Source organism: Triturus cristatus, chromosome 1_1, assembly GCF_964204655.1.
Source record: "Triturus cristatus chromosome 1_1, aTriCri1.1, whole genome shotgun sequence".
NCBI lineage: Eukaryota > Metazoa > Chordata > Amphibia > Caudata > Salamandridae > Triturus > Triturus cristatus.
Window position 1 is genome coordinate 70957497 of NC_140579.1, and position 22449 is coordinate 70979945.

Below are 22449 nucleotides of genomic sequence, written 5' to 3' on the forward strand. Positions count from 1 at the left end.
AAATTCAAATCAACTGGAATGAATAAAAGGTTGAATAACGTATTAAGTAAGTAATTAATTAATTGTCATTGTTCTGTTTTTTTTTCCTTTTTAACTCCAGATTAAACCCTTCTGTGACAAAGAGCACGACCCCGTTCAAACTGTCGCCAACCCTGTAAGCACTGACTATATGTCCTACTACCTGTCCCCTCTTTACCTTCAGAATCCTGACATCCGGGACGGACAGACAGCCTTCAGGAGCCCGGGCGCAACAGGGGAGTACTGTTTCTTTAATTGGGACGAACTCGCTGCTGACCACACCCCCAGTGGTAACGACGCGGAGTGGGAACGGTCATATCCCGGAAGCAGTGCAGGAGAAGTGTGCGCGGACACCTGTGAGGAGCGGAGAGAGAAAGGAGAGAGGCGGTTGGAGAACGAGGAAGAAGAGACGGAGCACGAGAGCACCAGAGATCTACCAGAGTTGCCGGTAGCCGAGCCAGGAGGCCTAAACGACCCCGTGTCTCGCCCCGCCACGTTTCCATGGGAGAAGCGTGGCACCAGCAGGTACGGGCTTGTATCGCGGGTTGGGTGGGACGCCAGCGTTTGCCTAGAACATAGTAGCCGTATCCAGCACCGTACCCCTTCCTCACAACACTCGTCACATAGGATAAGAGTTTTGAGCACGGTGTGATTCCCCCACTCCCTGGCCCATTTCACGTAACGACGTTTGAGCACTAGTCTGACCCACTTCTCCCTTCTGTCCCCTTTTCACCCCACCCTCGCCGCTTGGACCGGAGAGCCGTCCTGTCCTGAAGACCAAGGCACCCTGGAGAGGAGCGGGAGAGGGAGGACGCCTACAAACCACCGCCTGGCCCAAGATCTCGAGGAGGAGAATACTTTACCCTATTACCGCCCCACGAAACATAGAAAAAGTGTGCAGAGAGCGAATAAACCGTCACCAAAACACCTTCCTGCCTCTGTGCTTCATTCCATCCCGCAACAAGTGGTGGAGAATGCGGGCATAACCACCGACGTATGTACGGAAAAGATGGACGAAGTACTGCAGCACATCATTAAGGGCCAGGAACAGTTAGGCTGGGTGGTAGAGCAACAACTCAAGTCCGCTGAAGCCGATAGAGAAGCGTTTAAAACCACTATAGTGGCCCAGCTGGAGGGCATGCAAACAATGATACGGGACCCTGTACCTGGACATGGACCCAGCCCCCGTCCAGTCACTCCGGGACCACCAGGGATTTCGCTACAAAAGTACGTTGCGGGGGAGGATCCTGATGCCTTCCTCCTTAATTTTGAAAGAGCTGCCCTAGCGTGTGGGTGGCTGGTAGAGAAGTGGCCATTCTTCCTCGCTCCCTTGCTCACCTGCGAGGCCCAGGCAGCTTATCAGGTCGCCAACGCCACCGGCAACGTCCCCTATGCTAACATTAAGGCCATCATTCTAGACCATCTTGGGCTAGATGCGGAGGCGTACCGAGTTCGATTCCGGAAGGAAAGAGGAAGACCTGGCGAGAACCCTAAAACCTTATTTTTTCGCCTAAAGATGGCTGCCGACAAATGGTTGACACCGGTTTCCAGCACCAAGGAGGAGATAATGGACAAGGTGTACCTAGAGCAGTATTTGGAAGCACTGCCCTTCAACACCCAAAAGTGGCTTCGGCAGCAACCACACTTGACCATAGCCCAAGCCGTCGAGATGGCAACGTCCTACGCTCGAGCGCAGCCCTGCAACGCTCCGTGGGAAGCGGAGAGGGTGCCTCGCCCAATTCCGCAGAAAGTTGAAAGGAAACCGCGACCTATCGGAGACAATCCCCCGCCAAAACCCTTCAGACCAGAGGGCCTTCCTAGCAAAGGACCCCAGTGCTTCGAATGTGGGACCTGGGGACACATCGCCCGATTATGCCCTTATCGCCGGTCGCAGGAAGAACCCATGGAAGTGGGATATGTCCCCAAATCCGTCATGTACACAGCAGAATAGGGGAGCTCTTTTTACGTAAGTGTAAGGGTGAATGGGCTATTGGTCCGGGCTCTCCTAGATTCGGGTTGCCGGCAGTCAGTGATCCAAGGGAGAGTCGTAGAGACCAAGCAGGTGGTGCCCCACTCCATCGTAAATATCAAGTGTGTACATGGGGATACAAAACCATATCCAATAGCGGTCCTAAGGCTCGAGATCCCTGGGGGTGCTCAGCATAGAGTAAGACTAGGTGTCCTAGAAACGCTGCCCGAGGAGTTAATCATTGGGACCGACAACCCCGAGTTTCTAGATCTTTTTATGAAATCAGCCTCCCTGCCTTCCTCAGATAAACCCACCTATACAACAAAGGGTCAAGCTCACCCCGCTTATATAACACCAGAACCGTGGGAGGGGGACAGAAACTTCAGGTTCGCACAAGCGAACGATCGTTCCCCCTTTAATGCCTGGGAACATGCACACCATTCACAGGGTGAAACCAATCCCCCATACCCCCGCTTCATAATCAAGGAGGGATTGTTGTATAGACAAGGGAATATGGACGAGTCCCTACAGCTGTTGGTGCCCACCCCCTTTAGGGATCAGATAATGTTTTATTCGCATTCTCATCTACTGGCAGGCCACATAGGGAGTGAGAAAACGACCCAGAATGTCCTTAGACACTTCTATTGGCCTGGTATATACAAAGACATCAAACTACATTGTTCCACCTGTGAGATCTGCCAGAAGAAAAACCTGCATCGACCCCCGGCGGTACCATTACAACCTCTACCCGTCATAGGGACCCCCTTTGAGAGGGTCGGAATGGACTTAATAGGTCCATTACCAAAAACCAAAAAGGGAAACCTATACGCCTTGGTCATAGTAGATTATGCTACCCGCTTTCCCGAAGCCTTTCCCTTACGCAACCCCACCACCCGAGTAATCGCCGACAAAATGATCGAATTGTTCTCCCGCGTTGGTTTCCCGAAGGAAATACTAACGGACCAGGGCTCCCCGTTTATGTCCAGACTAATGAAGGAAGTTTGTCAGCTAGTGGATCTCCGTCAAATACGAACATCAGTATACCACCCACAAACTGACGGCCTAGTCGAACGATATAACGGGATCCTTAAGACCGTATTGAAGAAGATGCTTGCGGTAAGTGGGAGAGATTGGAACGCTGTCCTCCCTTTGGCGCTATACGTCATACGGGGGCAAACACAAAGCAGCCTGGGATGCTCGGCGTTCGAGATGCTCTACGGGCGACAACCCCGCACGCTACTCGAAATGACCAAAGAGGCTTGGGAGAAAGATACAGGGGAATGCCATGGAGTACTGGAATATACCCAAGACCTGAAGAACAAGTTGGGAAAGCTGCGAGAACTGGCCTACGTCCACCTAGCCCAAAGCCAAACGCGACAGAAAACCTATTACGACAAATGCAAGAAATGGAGAAAACTGATGATCAACGACTGGGCATTGGTATTGTTACCATCTACCACCCAACGATTCCAAACGGACTGGGTGGGACCATATAAAGTCACGGATACGATTGGGAAAACCAGTTACAGACTACAGATATCACCGAAGAAAACCCAGGTGTACCATATCAATTTACTAAAAAAATGGATTGGACCGCCTCCCAAAGATGTACACATCACGATGTCGCCGCTCGGTCCCACGGAATCTACATTGGCGGACCTCAACATAAATGACGAACTTTCCCAACAACAGAAGACGACCTTACACGAGACCCTGAGTACCTATGACCATTTATTCTCAGATGTGCCAGGAAAAACCTCGGCTATAGAACACCGCATCGACACACCTCCCGGAGCCTTAGTGAAGAAGCGACTGTACTGAATTCCAGCCGCCAGACGCCCAGCCATACAGAGGGAGGTCCGAGAAATGTTACGACTGGGAATCATAAGGCCCTCTCGAAGTGAATGGTCATCGCCGATAGTGATGGTACCAAAACCAGACGGAAGTATGAGATTTTGTATGGACTTCCGGGCCTTGAACCAACTGTCATCGTTTGACGCATACCCCATCCCCCGAGTGGACGAACTCATCGAGCAGTTAGGAGAAGCCAAATACATCAGTACCCTGGACCTGACAAAGGGGTACTGGCAGGTACCACTGAGGGAAGAGGACCGCAAGAAAACAGCGTTTGCCACCCCTGAGGGGTTGTTTGAGTTCAATGTACTACCCTTCGGCCTCCACGGAGCTCCCGCGACCTTCCAAAGATTAATTAATGAAACTCTACGAGAATACACCAACTTCACCTCGGCGTACCTCGACGACATCATAATCTTCAGCACCAGCTGGGAGGAGCATCTCCTACACCTGTCTTTGGTTCTTCAAGCCCTACAGAGAGCAGGATTACACATAAACTCAAAAAAATCCAAAGTGGGCTACCAGAAGGTAAAATACCTGGGTTATATCCTGGGCCACGGGGTAATTGAACCCCAGATTGAAAAGGTCAGAGCCATTTCTGACACCCCTTTTCCCTCCAATAGAAAGGAAATGAGGGCCTTCCTCGGGCTCATAGGCTACTATAGACGGTTCATCCCCTCCTTTGCCGAAATAGCCGCCCCTTTAACAGACACGCTAAAAGGGCAACACCCCGCCCAGTCTTTTCAGTCTCCGTCTCCTTTAATGTGGAAAGCATTTAACACCCTGAAAGGGATCATCACTACGAACCCTGACTACAATCGGCCGTTTATACTCCATACTGATGCTTCGGACTATGGGGTGGGGGCGGTGTTATCACAGAAGACAGACGAAGGGATCGAGCACCCCATACTTTACATAAGTAGGAAACTGTTTCCTAGGGAGGACAAATATCCCACGATAGAAATGGAGTGTTTGGCCATCAAATGGGCCGTGGACAAGCTACGATATTATCTGGAGGGTCACCCGTTCACCCTATACACAGACCATGCCCCATTACAGTGGATGAGCCGGAACATTTCAAACAACCCCAGAGTCTTACGATGGTTTCTGTCCCTCCAACCCTTTTCGTTTACCGTCCTTCACCGGAAGGGGGCTGAGAACTGTAGCGCGGACTTTCTCTCGAGACATCCTCTCCCCGATCGGGAGAATCCAAGGGGGAAGGTGTGTGACAAAGAGCACGACCCCGTTCAAACTGTCGCCAAACCTGTAAGCACTGACTATATGTCCTACTACCTGTCCCCTCTTTACCTTCAGAATCCTGACATCCGGGACGGACAGACAGCCTTCAGGAGCCCGGGCGCAACAGGGGAGTACTGTTTCTTTAATTGGGACGAACTCGCTGCTGACCACACCCCCAGTGGTGACGACGCGGAGTGGGAACGGTCATATCCCGGAAGCAGTGCAGGAGAAGTGTGCGCGGACACCTGTGAGGAGCGGAGAGAGAAAGGAGAGAGTCGGTTGGAGAACGAGGAAGAAGTGACGGAGCACCAGAGCACCAGAGATCTACCAGAGTTGCCGGTAGCCGAGCCAGGAGGCCAACGACCCCGTGTCTTGCCCCGCCACGTTTCCATGGGAGAAGCGTGGCGCCAGCAGGTACGGGCTCGTATCACGGGTTGGGCGGGACGCCAGCGTTTGCCTAGAACATAGTAGCCGTATCCAGCACCGTACCCCTTCCTCACAACACTCGTCACATAGGATAAGAGTTCTGAGCACGGTGTGATTCCCCCACTCCCTGGCCCCTTTCACGTAACGACATTTGAGCACTACTCTGACCCACTTCTCCCTTCTGTCCCTTTTTCACCCCACCCTCGCCGCTTGGACCGGAGAGCCGTCCTGTCCTGAAGACCAAGGCACCCTGGAGAGGAGCGGGAGAGGGAGGACGCCTACAAACCACCGCCTGGCCCAAGATCTCGAGGAGGAGAATACTTTACCCTATTACCGCCCCACGAAACATAGAAAAAGTGTGCAGAGAGCGAATAAACCGTCACCAAAACACCTTCCTGCCTCTGTGCTTCATTCCATCCCGCAACACCTTCAGAACTAAAGTCTTTCAAACGCTATGTATTCACGTTTATCTCACGAAGCAATGTAGAAGCATTTATGGCACAAGATATTATATTAACTCGGGAGTATAACTGTTGTATTTAGTCTTTCAACAACTCTCTGGTCACTTAGAAACCATTTCACCAACGATGTGCACTTTATACTTTAAAACGTTGTGCTCCATGTAGAATTTCATTCAATTGCAGCGCGCTTACTCAGAGTCTGACACAACAAGAGATACACGCGTTATTCATGAACGCGTCGTTGCCACAGTAGCATTCTTTGTTTACATTCCTAAAAATGCCACTTAAGTTCAAAGCACGTACGCTGGAACGCAGACTTTTTTTTTTTTTTAAATGGCCGCCACGCTGTGTACTGTACGTCGCTCACGTCACAGGAATGATCAGGATGACGAGCCGTTCAGCTGTTAGTTGCAGCAGTTGACAGTTCGTTATTTTTTTACCGTTGAAATGTCTGAAGAGGGGTTATTCTTTTCCTCTTTTGCAAAAATCTTCCGTAACGTGCTCCGTTTTGTCACAATATGTAGACAGATGTACTACATTCCTTTCCACACGAATTAAGCAGTTAGTCTTTAAACTCCGTTTGTCATTAATTTTAATAAATTATTTCTTATGTCAAAAAATGCTTGAAACTTGCCACGAAGAAGCGCACTGTTGTTTTCCAGTTTCTTCTTTCTTTTTAAAGATTTCGCTGAAGTAAATTCCTTTTTTTTGCTTGATAGTCCTTAAAATTAGATATTCCTTGAAAATCAAATTTCATCCGCGTGGGTGTCCCGTGTTGGCCCTCGTCGCCACTTTGTAAAGTAAACGCGGTGACCACAGTGAAGTACTGAAGTATTTATTCATAACATGCCAACACGGGGTCCAGGGGGAAAAGCCCTGGACGCAGTACAACATGCAGGTGGCAGGGTGATCAGCTGTCAACTGTCAACGGCAGCTGACAGCTGGTGACCTCACTCACGGTACGGGTGCCCAGAGGTGACACCCGAGAGCGCACGCATTACAGTGTCCGCGCAGGGACACAAAGGTCAAACACAACAGCCTCACAGAGTGTATTCACTTGCGATCCCTAAAGACCAACGAACATACCTTGTAATTTTCCGCAGCCTTCTCTAGGGACACATAACACCCCCAAAATATACATTGAAACCTCTTAAAAACTTAACATGTGCATTCACGTGTGAATCGTGAACATCCACGGACATGCGTTGTGCTCCTCTGCAGCTCATTCCTCTGGGGAACGTACAGTGTCTTCACTTGTCAATGTTGGACACCTACACACATACCTTATGTTGATCTTACAGAATGTCTTCACTTGTGAATCCTGAACATCAACACACATACCTTGTGCTCCTCTGCAGCTCCTTCCTCTGGGGAACGTACAGTGTCTTCACTTGTCAATGTTGGACACCTACACACATACCTTATGTTGATCTTACAGAATGTCTTCACTTGTGAATCCTGAACATCAACACACATACCTTGTGCTCCTCTGCAGCTTGCAGCTTTTTCCTCTGTGGAACTTACAGTGTCTTCATTTGTGAATCCTGAACACCCAGATACACTCCTTGCACAGACTACCCTTAAGGGCCTACGGGTGCACTATGATCCATAAACATTCACACGTACGTCTAGAGCTCTTTAGCAGCCTCCTCTATGGACTCTTGGGTGCCTTTTAACTCCCTGAACAGCCACAGACATACCCTGTTCTCTTATGCAGCTTCCTTAATGGCATACACAAGTAGATTGACCAGATGACTCCAAGCCACCGGGACACATTTCCTTTTCTGGGCTTTTGATTTAACAGATCAGGTCATTCTGGGACTTGTAGTCTTGGTTCATTTTACTTGACTCTATTGCTTCAACACACAAAATAACAAGCATTGGCATAGCCAATAGGTCTCGCCTTTGGGACCTTATAAGTGTTTAGCCATGCAACAGTTAATGTTGTTGCACCAAGGATATTGTGCTGGATAACTAAACACTTATAAGGTCCCAAAGGCGAGACCTATTGGCTATGTCAATGCTTGTTTTCATAGCGCCAACTTAGCTCGAGGGCTTTAGAGCAATTTCCAATAGGACCGGAGTATGTATCTTTTCCCCCCTTGTAGGCACGGGGAGATTGAGTGGTTTGCCCTAAATCTCAGGATGTTGCCTGTTCCATGGCAGGCAGCTCTAGGCGCTAGACCACCACCCCCTTCAGATAGGATGGAAACGAAGAAGGAGAAAAGAGAAGAGATAGAGACCGCCGAGGGAGTGATGAAATCAATGACAGGCACTCAGTAAGTTAGGATAGCGAGAAAGAGCGAACGTGATAGAGACAGTCCGTCAACGCAATCTAACTTACATGCATTTCTACCTAAGCTATATAAGGCATGTGGGTCAAGGGAGATAAAAGGTACAGATTGGCATTATGTTTCATTAGTATGAAAATCAGCATTCAGGTCATCGCCTTCCCTTTCTAGGTGCCCGTATTGCTCTATTTCACGTTCAGGTACAAATGACAAGTGGACAGCGACACCTGTCAGTTGTAATTCACCCAAAACCATTCAAGAAGCCTTTAAAGTATGCATTTGCAAAGATTTGAAAGAGTTGGAATGTACTCTAATTGCACGCACTGTAGAGGATACAATGACAGAAGAGGCCGCTGTTTAAAACGGAATGAATCAATATGAGCATATGGACTGATAAATCATTAGTAATTTAATGTCAAGGCAGAGGAAATAACGAATAAATCTTGCAATTCAAGCATGTTTTGTACTTAAAGTTTGGGAAACAATACGTGCAGTGACGAGATGGGAGTCGGAACAAAGGACAGTGCAAAGACAGCACACAACACACATTGAGTCATTGTTTTCTTTTGTAAACATATTTTCAAAATTGAAGAAAAGATGGCATTCATTGAGTTTCCATCATCATTACATGATTGTCAGTACCATGCAAACTAGACAAACAAGCTGTGCTTTGGAACCCATAGAGTCATGCCTTCTGGCACGCCTGACATAGGCTCGAGGGGTGCAAATGCACAGAGAGGCACTGCTGTTGCACGGGTCCCCCATTGAGTCATTTGCATGTGAAAATACCCTGATTCTAGATTTTGATTGACTGTTCTGTGCTTTACTTTTTGGAAAGTGAAGCAACATCAAGTTACCAAGTACCATGAGTCAAACTTGGCAAATTTAGGTCAAGATGTACTAAGCATTTTTATAGTCACAAACTCTCCGATTTGGCAGTAATAACAGTAGAAATTATTTTTCAGGTGTACTAATCTCACTTTAGGCATCAGCAAAGTTTTTCTGACTCATAAAATGGGATTGCGAATGGATACAAACTCAGTATGTAAGGGGTGTGTTGCAGAGTTCTCTTCCAATACTGAATTAGCATGCTATATATCAAAGTTTGGAGACTGAAACTCATTAAAAGAGAAGAGATAGAGACCGCCGAGGGAGTGATGAAATCAATGACAGGCACTCAGTAAGTTAGGATAGCGAGAAAGAGCGAACGTGATAGAGACAGCCAGATAGATGTTCCAACAGACACAACGCTAGGGAGTGAAAGACGCTAGGAGGAAACTAGGGCAGAGCGCGGGTAGAGACAGCGTTTGATGTATGGAGATGAAAAAAAATGAACTATGTCAAGAGAGCAGGGAAAGAAAGAGACAGCGAGCAATGTCAAGAGAAGTGACAACACCGAGATAGAGACAACGAGAGGTGTCAAGAAAGCGTTCAGAAGATAGACGAAGACAGACAAGTGTGACAAAGCGGCTGGCAGACTGTGGTGACAAATGAGAGACACAGGGAAGAGTAACAAAGAGAGAAGCATGCCCTAGGAATAAACAGAGCCGACGAGCAACAGAGGGCACGAGGAGGGGAAAGGGCGAAGGAGGCAAAGAGACAAGATGCAAACCAGATCTTTAAGCCAGTGAGACGACATCAAACAGTCGTCAGTATTGATGTGAATTGCTTTAGTATTTCCATAGCGCACCGTTACTCAGGAGCCGGTTGTCTTGGCGCTATCTTGACTAGACTGTAAGTGTAATAGGGATTTAGTTGAAAAGAAGCAGAGAAAAGAAACGGTTTAAGCGGTTTCCTGAAAAATATTATTTGTGTATGTGTATAGCGCTTCACAGCCGTTTCTAAGCACTGTTTTGGCTGCATTCAGTTTGCTGACCTCCGAGGGCTGTGTAACCTGGCATCTACAGCTCTGACATAAAAAGGCTGACGTAAATCAGGACGTAGGCATAAAGTAACAAATGCTGCCGTGGAGTGGGGACTCGCTTATATTAATTCAGCCAGAGTGACTTGGGGCGAACAACATTCGTTAGTAAGTGGGACAAGAAGGGCTGGGCGAGAAGGGAGGGGGAAATGCCAGCAACAGAGGAGCCCGCGAAAGTGAAAGTGATCGTGATTACAACGATCGCTACGGAGGAAAGACACATGGCGCTGCGCGCGTGCACGTTCACGTGCACTGTAGCTTTAGGCCACGGCAGCACTTTGTAAAGCCCATATATAAAATGTCTCTTCGAGCCTTTGGCTCGCGAGACCTAAAAATGATATGTAAAAGCTAAATCCAGGAATGGAAAAGTGGTGTCTCAGTGACATGGAGCCATCTGGCCACCTTATAAAAAGGGTGACTCGTGATTTGTTAACACCGCGTACTTCGCTTGTGGTCTTTCACTGCCCCTTGGTGTGGCTCACCAAGTGATTTTGTGATCCCTGGACGCCCACAGACAAACCTTGTACTCCTCTGCAGCCTCCTCTACAGGACTTGCTGAGTGAGTTTTATGTTCCTTGGACTCCCGGCAGACCCAGCATATCATCCTCTGATCCTCTGCACAGAACAGCCTCAGTTTCTCTTCATGTTTCTCACACAGATTCTCCTCCGGGGGCTTCACGGGGGGCAGATAAAGCTGTTTTGCAATTTTCACCATGTTCCCCAGTTGCCTGTTGGGTCGGAGTTTTTTCCTCCGAGATATTTCCCTGCACTGTGGACAGGGGAAGTTTCCATCTCTTTCCTCCCAGCTCTGAGTGATGCAGGAGTGGCAGAAGTTGTGTCCACAGTCGATCATCACCGGATCCTTAAAATATTCCAAACAGATGGAACAAGTGGCCTCTTCCTGGAGCTTCCCGAGCTGAGCTGCCGCCGCCATGATTCAGAAATGCAGGAAGTAAACTTAAGTTTCAGTTTCTCTCTCTCTGTGAAGTGGGCGTGTCTGTGCGTCTGCCCCTCTGGCTGCGCTGGGACTTCCGGGTTCATGTTAGTCACAGAGCAGGGAACTGACTCCTCTGCTGCCTGTGCTCTGACTGGAGGTTTCCCTTCTTTCTCGGTAAAATACCAGCGATTTTAGTTTTCTTCTCAGCTTCTGTAAGTGCCAGGAGCGGTCACCTAAAGATGGATTTCGAAAGAATCCTCCGAGTTAGTTTTAACCTGACAATTCTGCGTCTGCTTGTTATAATATTTGTTTTAGAACTGGAATGACATCTGGAAAATAATTATGAAACAATTTCTTCAGGCATTTTCTGTTTGAAATGCTGAAAAATAACTGCTTTTCTCACTTCTTTACATGTAATAATTCATTATCGGGATCACTGGCATTACCCCCAATTGGAGGAGCAGTTTATACCGCAGGGTGGACTAAATTATACAGTGAGATGAGGCAAAATATGCGGCTTAATAGCAACCTTTGACCGCATGATTTCACTATCCTGCAATGTTATCCAACACAATCATTGTCTGAGCAGAGGTTTCATCTCATTAGCGCAGTTAAACTCCTCACTACAACTTTCCTCAGATAAATGGTGACCAGTGGAGCCTTGGAAAGGGGCTGCCACATGTGGCGCTTTTTAGTCATTGCTCATCTGTTTGAGGCAGACACCGTTTTATGCGGTACATGTGGCATAGCCGTAATTACATGCCCAATTCAGCTTGTGCAAAATCCATTATTTCCATTGACTCTGATCACAAAACATTTGTGCAAAAACAAGCTTTCTATTTTGTTCGGAAAATATTTGTAAATATTTTACTGGTTATAACTACACATTATTTTAATTTAACACCTTGAAATTTCACGTGTATTCAGTATTTACACTGCTCATATCAGTTACTTCTATACTCAAACAGGAGCTGTTCATTAAAGGTCAGAGGTCAGAACCTACCAGTGATTACAATAAAAAGCTGTTTGCTTTCTCGTGGTAGACACTGAAAAAGTGAATAAAACATAAAAGACCCTTTTACTCTCCTCGTCTTGCATAGTTAGTGGTGACTATTAACTATTTCCAAATCCAAAGTAAACATGAGATATATAGACTTCTGCGAATTTTAGGTGTGCACCTTTAATTGTTTGTATGTGTTTCTTTAGCAGACGTCCTGGTGCTGTAAAGTGTATTGATCACTAATTTCCTTCTTCGTGCTCTCGACTCTGTTTGTGGTTTATTACAGCTTAAGACGTTTCAGGCTGATGCTGAAAGAAGAGAGAGGGGCTTCACCCGGATTCTTTGAATTGTGTAAGGATGGAAAGTCCTTCAGGGTCAGTGTAAGACATGAGAGTGAAATATCTCCACAACATGTCTGCAGCTTGCAACACTCCTGTGTGTCATCAGAACAATTCACTGTCTACCATGTACCAGGGCTCCCCTGAGAATCTGTAATTATTGAATATACTATGCAGCTAACTACAGATGTGTACGTTATACCCCAGAGAGTACATACATATTCCGCTGTTCTTATGCCAGTCTAAACTTTGTCCTAACAGGCTGCACCAAGATGGGCCAATCCCCGTGTGGACATTTACTGACACATATATGAATGATTAATTATGTAAAAATACGCATGCAGGTTTTTAGCCATACATTTCAGTCATTCATTAAAAATATCCTGATGTGAGGTTTCTATTGTATTCTATTTTTAGGTCTGGCGTTAACCAAGACCTTTTGATTGTACTAAAATATATATAATATACTAACATATAGCGGCTTTCAGCCACCCCTTTTCATCCATTGGTCTGTTGTTGTGTCATTCACATTTTGCCTCCACCCACTACACCATGTAGCATGGGGCAGAGGGTCAGCCTACTAAAGCCACTGGTTAACGTCACTTTGAGTGACTGCATTTCGCTCACTCACAAGGAGCACATCCACACATAAGCCAGTTCCCTTCAGTGGCAGTATTTTTTGTTTTTACTTTATAATTACTTTAGTCTTGCCTTTGTGTTTAGAGGGTTCTGATGTGACCACAGGGCACATAACATCTTTAGCACATCCCAGCTCTTGCCATTGCTGTTGTAAATTCCTTTTGGAATATTTAGCTTTTCTGGCAGCTTCTATTTCACATGATTGAGTTAGTTTGAGACTGTTCTGTATTAATTTGTTTTATTTTCACTTTATTTATTTTTCTCTTTCTTTCTTCCTTTCTTTCTCCTTTCTTTCATCTTCTTTCCTTCTATCTTTCTCTCTTTCCTTCTCCCTGTTTCTTTCTTTCTCTTGCTCTTTCTATTACTTTTTACCTTCTTTCACCTTTTTTCCCTTTTTTCTGTCCTTCCTTCATTTTTCTCTCGTTCTTTCTTTATTATTCGCTTTCTTTCTCTTTCCTTCTTTCTTTCACTTTCCATGTTTCTTTCTTTCTCTTGCCTTATCACCCTTGCTTTCTTTCATCTCTTCTTTAAATGTTTCCTTCTGTCTTTCTTTATCTTTCCTTCTCTTTTTTCATTCTCTCTATCTTCCTTTCTTTCATTCTCTTTCTTTCCATCTTTATGTCCTTCTTTCTTTCTTTCCTTCTCTTTCTTTCTTCCTTTCTTTCTCTGTTTATTTTCTTCTCTCATTCTGTCTTTCCTTTTTTTCTTGCCTTTTGTCAGAACCCTTTCAGAGGGCCAAGGGGCATATAGGGGCTACTGGGCTCAACCGTGGTGGTTGAGGCCTTCTACATCTGATGTCCCAGGGCTCTACCTACTATGGGTCCGGATCAACTGGGACAGGTATCCTTTCTGCACTTGACTCACAGGGCTAGCTGTGGTTTAGCACTCACGGCTCCCTTGGGGGCATTTAGATACAGTTCAATGAACACGTCTCCTAACTCAAAGTGCAAACAGTACGAGCAATAAATCAATCTCCAGTCCAATACTCGCTTTTATAGAAAAAAGAAGCATTTTATTTCTAACACTACAAATACAAAGGTAAATGACATTCGGAAGCAATAAAGCAATCTCCCTTCAAGTCTGGGCTCTAGTAGTTGTCAGGCAGATCTCTGTTCCCACCCGCCTTCTTGTAATGTGTTTGGCGTTATTCCACATTTAGTGGTGGCTGCATCCAGGTAATGCAAACTATTAGGCCGCACTCAACAGTTTTCCCTTTGACATTTGAGGAATTATTCAAAAGCGTCCATGGTGCCGTAGCAGCGTTAGCAGCAAGTCCTCCGGGGCCACAAAGGCCCAGTTCCAGTCTTACCCGCTCTGGCGGTGTGGCAATGTTCATTGGTGAATCGAGTGCCCTCTCCTCTGGCTCTCATGAGTCCGGATGGTGTAGGGTAGGAATGTGCCGCTCCCGATGTACACATCAGCACCCAGCAGCCCAGTCTCTCACTGTAAAGCGGCGCTGCCACTTCTTTCCAGTGATCAGAGCTTCTCCGGCTCGGCAGACACAAAGCTAAGCTGCTCTTCCCCCTAGCGGAGGGGGGAGGGCGGGCTGGTGTCGTCCTCTGGCTCCCAATCGTAGCTCCAATGAGGGTATTATGTCCTCGGCAGTGTCTTGATGATCCTCGGGGAATCCGTCAGGTTAGATCTAATCGTGTGGACTAGACGCACTGATCACAGCAGTATTGCTTAGGCCTGAACCCTTGGCCAAAGGGATACTGGCAGCCCCATGTTGATCATGATCCAGGCGCAGACTCTCCTTATGCAATCGCCCTCACTACATTGGCCGCTCCTGGCATAAGGAGTCGCTGATTTCGGCAGTCACAAATCCGGCACTCCTGGCACAAAATCAGTTCACCTGTGACAACTACTGTAACACGATGTCTCCGCAGCGGAGTGACCTGGTAAACCGTGCTTCCGATACGGCTCAGAACAAGGCACCCCTTTCTTGGCATTCTGGCGTTGCACAGGTGATATTGCACACGGGCCACACCCTGATTGGTGCATAGCCTCACACCTCACCCAGGGAATGCACGTGCAGGGCTCCCCACTGGACCTCGCTCCCTCCAAAGCTCTCCTCACCCTCACAGGGCACACTAGTCTTAGCAAGCAGGCAGAGGATGGTGCTCCAGGGGAGGTAATCTTGGTGTCCTGGGTGATGTCCCCTCACCTAGCATGGACCCCGCAGGCCTTTGCACCGAGGCAGGAGTCTTGTAGAGCTTCCCCTCCTCACACAGCCTGTCTGGCTGCTTGGCAGAAGACCAGTATTTGAGGACTCGAACCTCCCCTTCTTATAGTCCTTTTCCAGACACCAAATGTGATTTAGAGTCTGAGTCTTTGAAGGTTTATGTTGGGGTTCTGCTTCTTTTAAAGTGGGCACCTCTCTTTTTCTTTCCTCATGACACATGTCTGTCACAGTAGGCAAGACTTTGAAGCGGATTGTCCCATAAAACCACTCATGGAAGTGACCAGACTTCACACCTGGATGTCACCCACAGTGATATGTGCATCTAAAGGTTAATCCCAGACCCCAGCCCTCCTCTTTATGACTCCCTTTTCAGCCCTAACTCTCTTCCTGTGATGTGTCCAGGCCCCTTCCTTCTGACCTCTCACAGAATCAAAGAGCATCCTTTGAAGTGTGAAGGGAGTCGCTTCCTTTTCCTTCCAGTGTGTGTCCCACCCATCTCACAGGAAGGCAGCAATACACAATCTGTCGGGGGGATCACTCTCCCAAACACACACACACACACACACTGACAGCACACCCACTCACCATCTGCGCGCTGCACAGCACTTCATGTATTGTACTTCACTCAAGCACACATGCAACCAGGGCAAGCTTTCATAGCGCACACACTCCGCAGCATTACATCTTTCATGTCATGTCATGTATTCCCCAAGGTATTAAAAGTCACAGGAGAAATCCGTAACCCCAGTTGAGACCTAGAGGGGTACGGTATCATACAAAAACGTCTCAATGGGAGTCTATGAGGGAATACAATTTGGAAAGTAAATTAATCATACAAAACACGTAGTCCCAATTTTTTGTTTCAACATAATTACATTAACAAAGCAGCATAGATTTATACTTTAAACGGGTTATGAAGCAGCATCAACCATCACTATTTGGTTGTGTACTACATGCAAGGTGAACACCTTGTGTTTGTGAAAATGTGTTTGAGCGCAAGTGAAAGACGTGAAAAACGTAAACCAGCGTTTTTTGGGAATATTTTAAACTATTATTATGCATAAACATTTACTTTATAATACAAGCAGTGGAAAAGCAAGGCATGATTAGCAATCCCGATTAGGCTGATACAAGTCGACCGCGTTTCGACCTTCATGACTTGAGGTCATCATCCGGACAAGGGAACACAAGGAAGGTAATCGCTGCTTAATGGGAAACAAGATGAGAGTTACCACTAACAAAGAATAAACTTAGATCAACGCAGATAAATATGGGGTACGTGCTTTAAGGTACCTGAAGGGAGTCGAAGGCACCTGGGAAGGATGGAAATAGAGACCAGCATTTGCAATGCAGTCGGTCTCGCATTTGAGGAAGTTTGAGTTTTTGGCATTGTACATTTTTTTGTTCCTTATTTATGTTTCGTATTTTTGCAGTGGAGTGGATGCATGTTGTTTGTAGTGGAATTATGTGCTTTGAATTGGAATTGTTAGTTTTGGAATTGTGTGGTGTGTAGTGTATTTGTGTATTGTAAATATGTGGTATGGTGAATAGATAGGGGTGAGAGGTGTATAAATTATATAGAAAGTAAGAATGAGAGGGACAGGTAGTTTGTGTATGACGTGGTGAATGAACTGAAGAAAACATTGTTAGAAATGGGGGTCTCTAGTTGGCAATGGCTGGCCACTGTCCAAGTAGGGACCCTTCTTCCTAAGTCAGAGTAAGCAGCCTACACCCTTTGATAACCCAGCTAGGCTTATCTCAGAGGCAGTGTGTGAAGCATTTACGACCATACACAGTAACACAGTGAAGAACACTACAAAGGGACACCACACAGGTAGTTATAAAAAATAAGTATCTTTATATATAGACTTAACACAAGACCAATAACGGTAAAAAGCCACAATACTGAAAAATAGGATTACTCTTGCAATGCTGCAAAAATGGTTCAAAGTGTGCAAAGAGGAGTTCAGTTCAAAGCAGTGGTCTCTGCGACCCTTTTACTTACAAAGTACCTGGATTTTGTAGCAAAACCAACAAAATGTCGCAAAGAAGCTGTAGCGATGATTTTCAGCACGCGAGGCCGGCGATGCGATGAATCCTTGCCGCGAGGGAGGAGATGATGCGCTGATCTGCTGATGCGTGCGGGGACAAGGCGACAAACTTCTGCACGCTAGGCCGTTGATGCGATGACTCCTTGCCGCAAGGGAGGAGACGAGGCGACGATCCTGTTGCGTGTGCGATCGGGTTGCGATGCAAAGAAATGGCGCTCCGCGAGGGAGTGACGTTCCTGATGCGATCCGATGAAAATGGCAGACGCCCGGCGTCCGTGCGGCGATGTCGTGATGCGATGATCTCGATGCGATGATCTGTGGGGTTAGCGAGCACTATGCAGCCCGCAAACATGCGATGTGATGATCTTTGGATTTAGCGAGCACTTGGCAGCCCGCAAGCGTGCGATGCGATGATCTTTGGTAGCGAGCACTCAGCGGCAGCAGCGCGATGATTTTCCGGTGCGCTTTTAGCTGCGGCGGCTCGCAAACGGGCATTAGCGACGATTTCAGCACTCTCTTCTCTGTAGTAGAACTAGAGGCCCTGGTACTCACAGGAGCCTCACCTGCAGATAGAAATCAAATCCTCGCTGGGAGGAAACAGGAGGCTGGTGGTGGAGTCTGATGTGCCTGAGACTCCTGCAGGAGGCTAGCTCTCTCCTAGCCCTTGGGTGATTGCTTTAGCAAGATTAATAAAAGTTCTCTCAAAGTCCTTTTCCCTCTTCTTCCAAGTCCAATGGTAACCACTGCAGGCCAGTCCAAGAAACAGCACACAAGCACAAGGATACCTCCTGCAGATTCCTTCAGTTACACGGACAGAGGTTCGTCTTGATGTCCAGGAGCAATACAAATTGTAGGGGTTTCATCACAGATATTTATACCCCAAAAGTCATTGTTTTCAAAAGCTACAAGTCACTGAACCCAGCCAGAACCAGTTCTGCCCAGTCCTGGAGCACTTTGTTTACCAGGCTGCATCCTTCCTTTCAGAAAGAGGGGGTCTGCCATCAGACGCACAGTAGGAGGTGGAGCCAGCATTCACCTTGCCAGGCACAGCCCTATTCAGGTCAAGGAGCTACCCCTCCATATACTCCAAATGCAGATCTCTCTATTCAACCCAGGTCTGACTCAGCCTGCCCCGTCCCTCCCAAACCAGACAGCCAATACACATAACATCAGAGCACACTGGAAGGCTTAGGCAAGAAAATACCTACTTTCTAAAAGTAGTATTTTGAAACACAGAATATAAAAATAAACTTCACTAAAAGATGTATTTTAATATTCTGAGCTCAGGCATACTAAATTTGTTTTTCTACCATGTTCTTTGGGTCAGTTAGGACTATAGAGTGAAATAGTCAAACTGCATATTCTGGCCTATGGAGAACAGGTAGCCTTACAGTAGTGAAAAACGAAATTGGGTGTAATTCACTACCAGGACATGCTACACACACCAAGGTATGTCCTACCTTACACATACAATGCTCCCTACCATAGGGGTGGCTTACATGATATTATTCTACACAGGCCTAGGTCTTAGAAGGTATATTGGCCGTAGCACGTGGTTCAAACCCTATCGCTTAAGGTATTTCATACTCCCCATATTTCTAGATTTTGAGGTAGTCACCAACATGCTTGCCACCTTCAATTTTTAATTACTAAGGATTTTACTTCAGGCAGTCTCCCCAATGAGCCTCACGGTGTACAAGCTCATGTAGATTACACCTGGTATTTCTCAAATCCAATAATGAAAGAAACGTGAAGAGTGAAATATATCCAATAGTGATAGAGACGTGAAGAGAAAAAAAATGTGAGGGAGGCGAGATGGCACCTCATGTGCGCAACACCAATGGAGCCTGCTGACTGGTACTCATCAGCTCTGCCCACTCTTATCATCATTGGTTGCCATCACGCTCCGAAAATAATAAAGTGTCCAACAAAATATAAACCCAAAGAAAATGTTTTGCAGATAGGTAGTGCGACTGAATAGTGAAAATAAAAAATGAACACGGTGCACCCTCTATGGGTTCAAACTTTATTCTTCCCTAGATGTGCACCCAGTTCAAGACTTAAAAAGGTTGCTAAATATGCATACCATTATTTTGTGCCAACATGTTTCATCGCCAAATGTGTTTGCAGCGATTTCGTCAGGGCAAATATAGTCGCTTGGCACACGTCAGGGACACTTCTTAGAGTTTCATTTGGGGACTGCCAGAGGTAAAACGACACACAACACTTAACTATTACCACAACTCATTCCACATGAACGAATAAATGTCTCTCAATTTGAGTCCATCAATTACCCTTGTAGAGCCATGGCCTCGCGTACCAGCTCATTCATACAGGTCACCCTAGGGCTCCTCTAGTGAGTCCTCGTGGTGGTTCAGCATTCAGCTGTAATGCCAATCTATAGATAGGGCAATTTCAATAAACTCAGATTTCTGTTGTTTACACATTCTTATCAACCACATAATGTCCCATAGTAGTACAGCAAATCCCTCATTATCACTGTTCTAATGTTCCTCTCTCCTTAAGTTGTTTCTCTGTATACTTCCCAGCACTGTACTGGGATTACAAATATCCAGTATACATTCGTACAAACTAATGGGTCCTCCCTCATAGGCCACATGACCCCCGCTACTGCGAAAACATCAACCCAACGTCGAGAGGCAAAAAAGGTTATCAATTCTGGCCCCCTTCTCTCAGGATTTTATAGAGGTTTTGCCCATAGATAGACATTTAGCACAGTATTTAAAAACGGGGTCATAGACCAATGGAATCATCGATGTCATGCAAAGACCCCTCCTTCTCATTCAACACCTCCTTACCACCCAAAGCCTCACGGAGCTCCTTATCTCCGCCGGTCGAGTGTGTTGTGTTCTCGCGTTTGATTATATTCCCTCTCCAGGACCGCCCACTGTCTCGCGGAACAAATACAAGCGCCATTTTGGATTGGGGAGGCTGTAGATCCCAGTAAAACGCTTGCACGTGCCGATCTGTATTCCATTTTTTAAAAATCTTTTCTTGCATGGTTCAGTCCTGGACCATAGTCTAGAAATCCATAGGGTTCATTTGTGGAAATATGGATTTTTCTGGTCAGTTATGTCCCCTATCTTGGACCCCAACGGTTCTATGTGCATGTCACAAGTACATGTATGTTCCCTCCAGTTCCAGTTATGAAGACGCAAATACATATGCGTCCACCGTCAACATGTCCTCTGTCAGATCCGCCATGAACAGGCCGGATATTCCATTCCTAAATATGAAAGGCCACCGGCTTTGTATGGTTCACTTATGCCATTTTACAGTCCAGGCAAGTAGGCCCTGATTCTGTCATCAAAACTCCTCTTGCCTTCTGCCTCTGAAAGCTCCAGTCTGAGCCTGCATCTGTGACCATGAACTTTGTCTCATTCTCTGCGCAGCTCACGAAGCCTGACATCAGCCTATTCTCTGCCAAGTACTGTATTTCACCTTCGAATTATCTGCTTCCCCCTCAGCCGATGCATTCCTGCCTAGTAGTTTAAGTAAACATTCTTCCAGTTACCGAGCCAAAGGCCCGGCTTCTCTGTCCTCATGCAAGTAATTCATAGCCCTGTTACCATGGAATATTCCTACCCCCTCGCATTCAGTGTAGACACTTAGACGCTTGTACACGCACGCACAGTCAGTATAGAATAGATTCTGTCCGAGAGTCCTTCTTTCTTGGATAACATAGTTCTTTAAACATAGGATGTAAGATATGATTTGGGATTAGGTTGACTTGACCCCCCAGACTTTTTGTCTCCACATGTAGAGCTAAATGTCAAGTCCCCTTCACCCCCTAGTTACACGTCAATTACACGTCAAGCTGCTGCGCGCGCATCTAGGCCAAGTATTATCTTATAGATCCACCTATGTATGACATCATAACCAATTATGTTCCTTTTTACTCTTTATTACACCCATTTCTGGTTACGCAGACAAATCGTCATTTTCCTTATCAATTGTTACGCCTACTGCATTTGCTTCATTGTAATGTATGCACTATAAAAGTTACTTATTGCAATAAAGTATGTACTTCACTTCCTGAACCCCCGTGGTGATGGAACTTGGAGCATCCGATTATAATCGATCACTGGAATAAAGCCCATTCCGAACCTCTAATATCACGGATTCTGCCTCTCATTTTACTGAGCTATTTTATAATGTTTCTGTATCAAATTCAGTCCAGGTAAAGGAAAAATTATTTACCACATGATGGCGCCCGAATAGGGACACTTTCTCATCTCACGCGCCGGCGGTGAGTTGCAGGCCCAGTCTCCTGCCACAGCTGGACGGACAATAACGCGTACCAGCAGGATTTCCTGTATCTCCCTCCGGCCAAGCGGGGGCGACTGAGACTGCGATCAACACCCAGACGAGGCGGTGAGAAGTGCGAAGTATCCCGACCAGAGCCTAGCTGAGAGAGCAAGATCCGAGGTATACAGAGACCCACCAGTTCGAAGTCAAGCCCAGTTTCCGACGAGACGAGTCGAGTCCAGTCCGGTTCAAGTTCAAGTTACCGAGGCCTTCCGTTTCCGAAGCTACCCGGTGAGTACCATTACCGGGGAGGCATTTCTGACGTGCACATAGGTTGTGCCGGTCAAGACGGGTTTGGGTACACAAATCCGGTCTGCACTGTTTTAGCAGTGTATCTGTACTGTTTAGCAGTATATCAAGTATTCCGAAGTATCTAGTTATTGTCAAAAAATTAAGCTTGGTGATTAGTTATGCAGACGATCATCATTGTTGTTTCAGTTAAAAGTTTAATGTTTAATGTTTAATGTGTTAAAACGTCCTGCATATTGTGGTATGAATGGTTGTTCATTATTGTGCTTTCGTATTAAGTGTGTTCAAGATTAAGTGCCAGATCAGTTGTCAATATGCCGCTCTTTTCGAAATTAAGACAGATCACTACTAGAAAAGGGGTACTCGAAGAAGCCGTCCCTATTCCTCCTAGGGACACTCCAGGGCACTTCATGTATCACAAACATGGCTTAGACGCTATATTATTTCTTGATTTATGGGTAGACTACACCAAGGGATTACCAGAAAGTCAGAGGTGGCCCGCAGCGGGGACCTGGGATGCAGAGTGCATCATGAAAGTCGAGGAA

The 22449-nt window shown here is 46.5% G+C and overlaps 1 protein-coding gene across 2 annotated transcripts in view; it reads right to left on the reverse strand.

The window, feature by feature from the left end:
• The window catches only part of LOC146869453 (E3 ubiquitin-protein ligase TRIM39-like), a 123253-nt gene extending 112120 nt beyond the window's left edge, over positions 1–11133 (reverse strand). The window contains exon 1 of one of the 2 annotated variants that reach the window (XM_085599856.1): positions 10700–11133. In XM_085599856.1, coding sequence (XP_085455982.1) covers positions 10700–11113 — 414 coding nt within the window. In that variant the 5' untranslated portion in view covers positions 11114–11133. The remainder of the gene's footprint in view (positions 1–10699) is intronic. The other variant, XM_085599855.1, reaches the window with a different exon arrangement.
• Positions 11134–22449: the final 11316 nt, after the last annotated feature.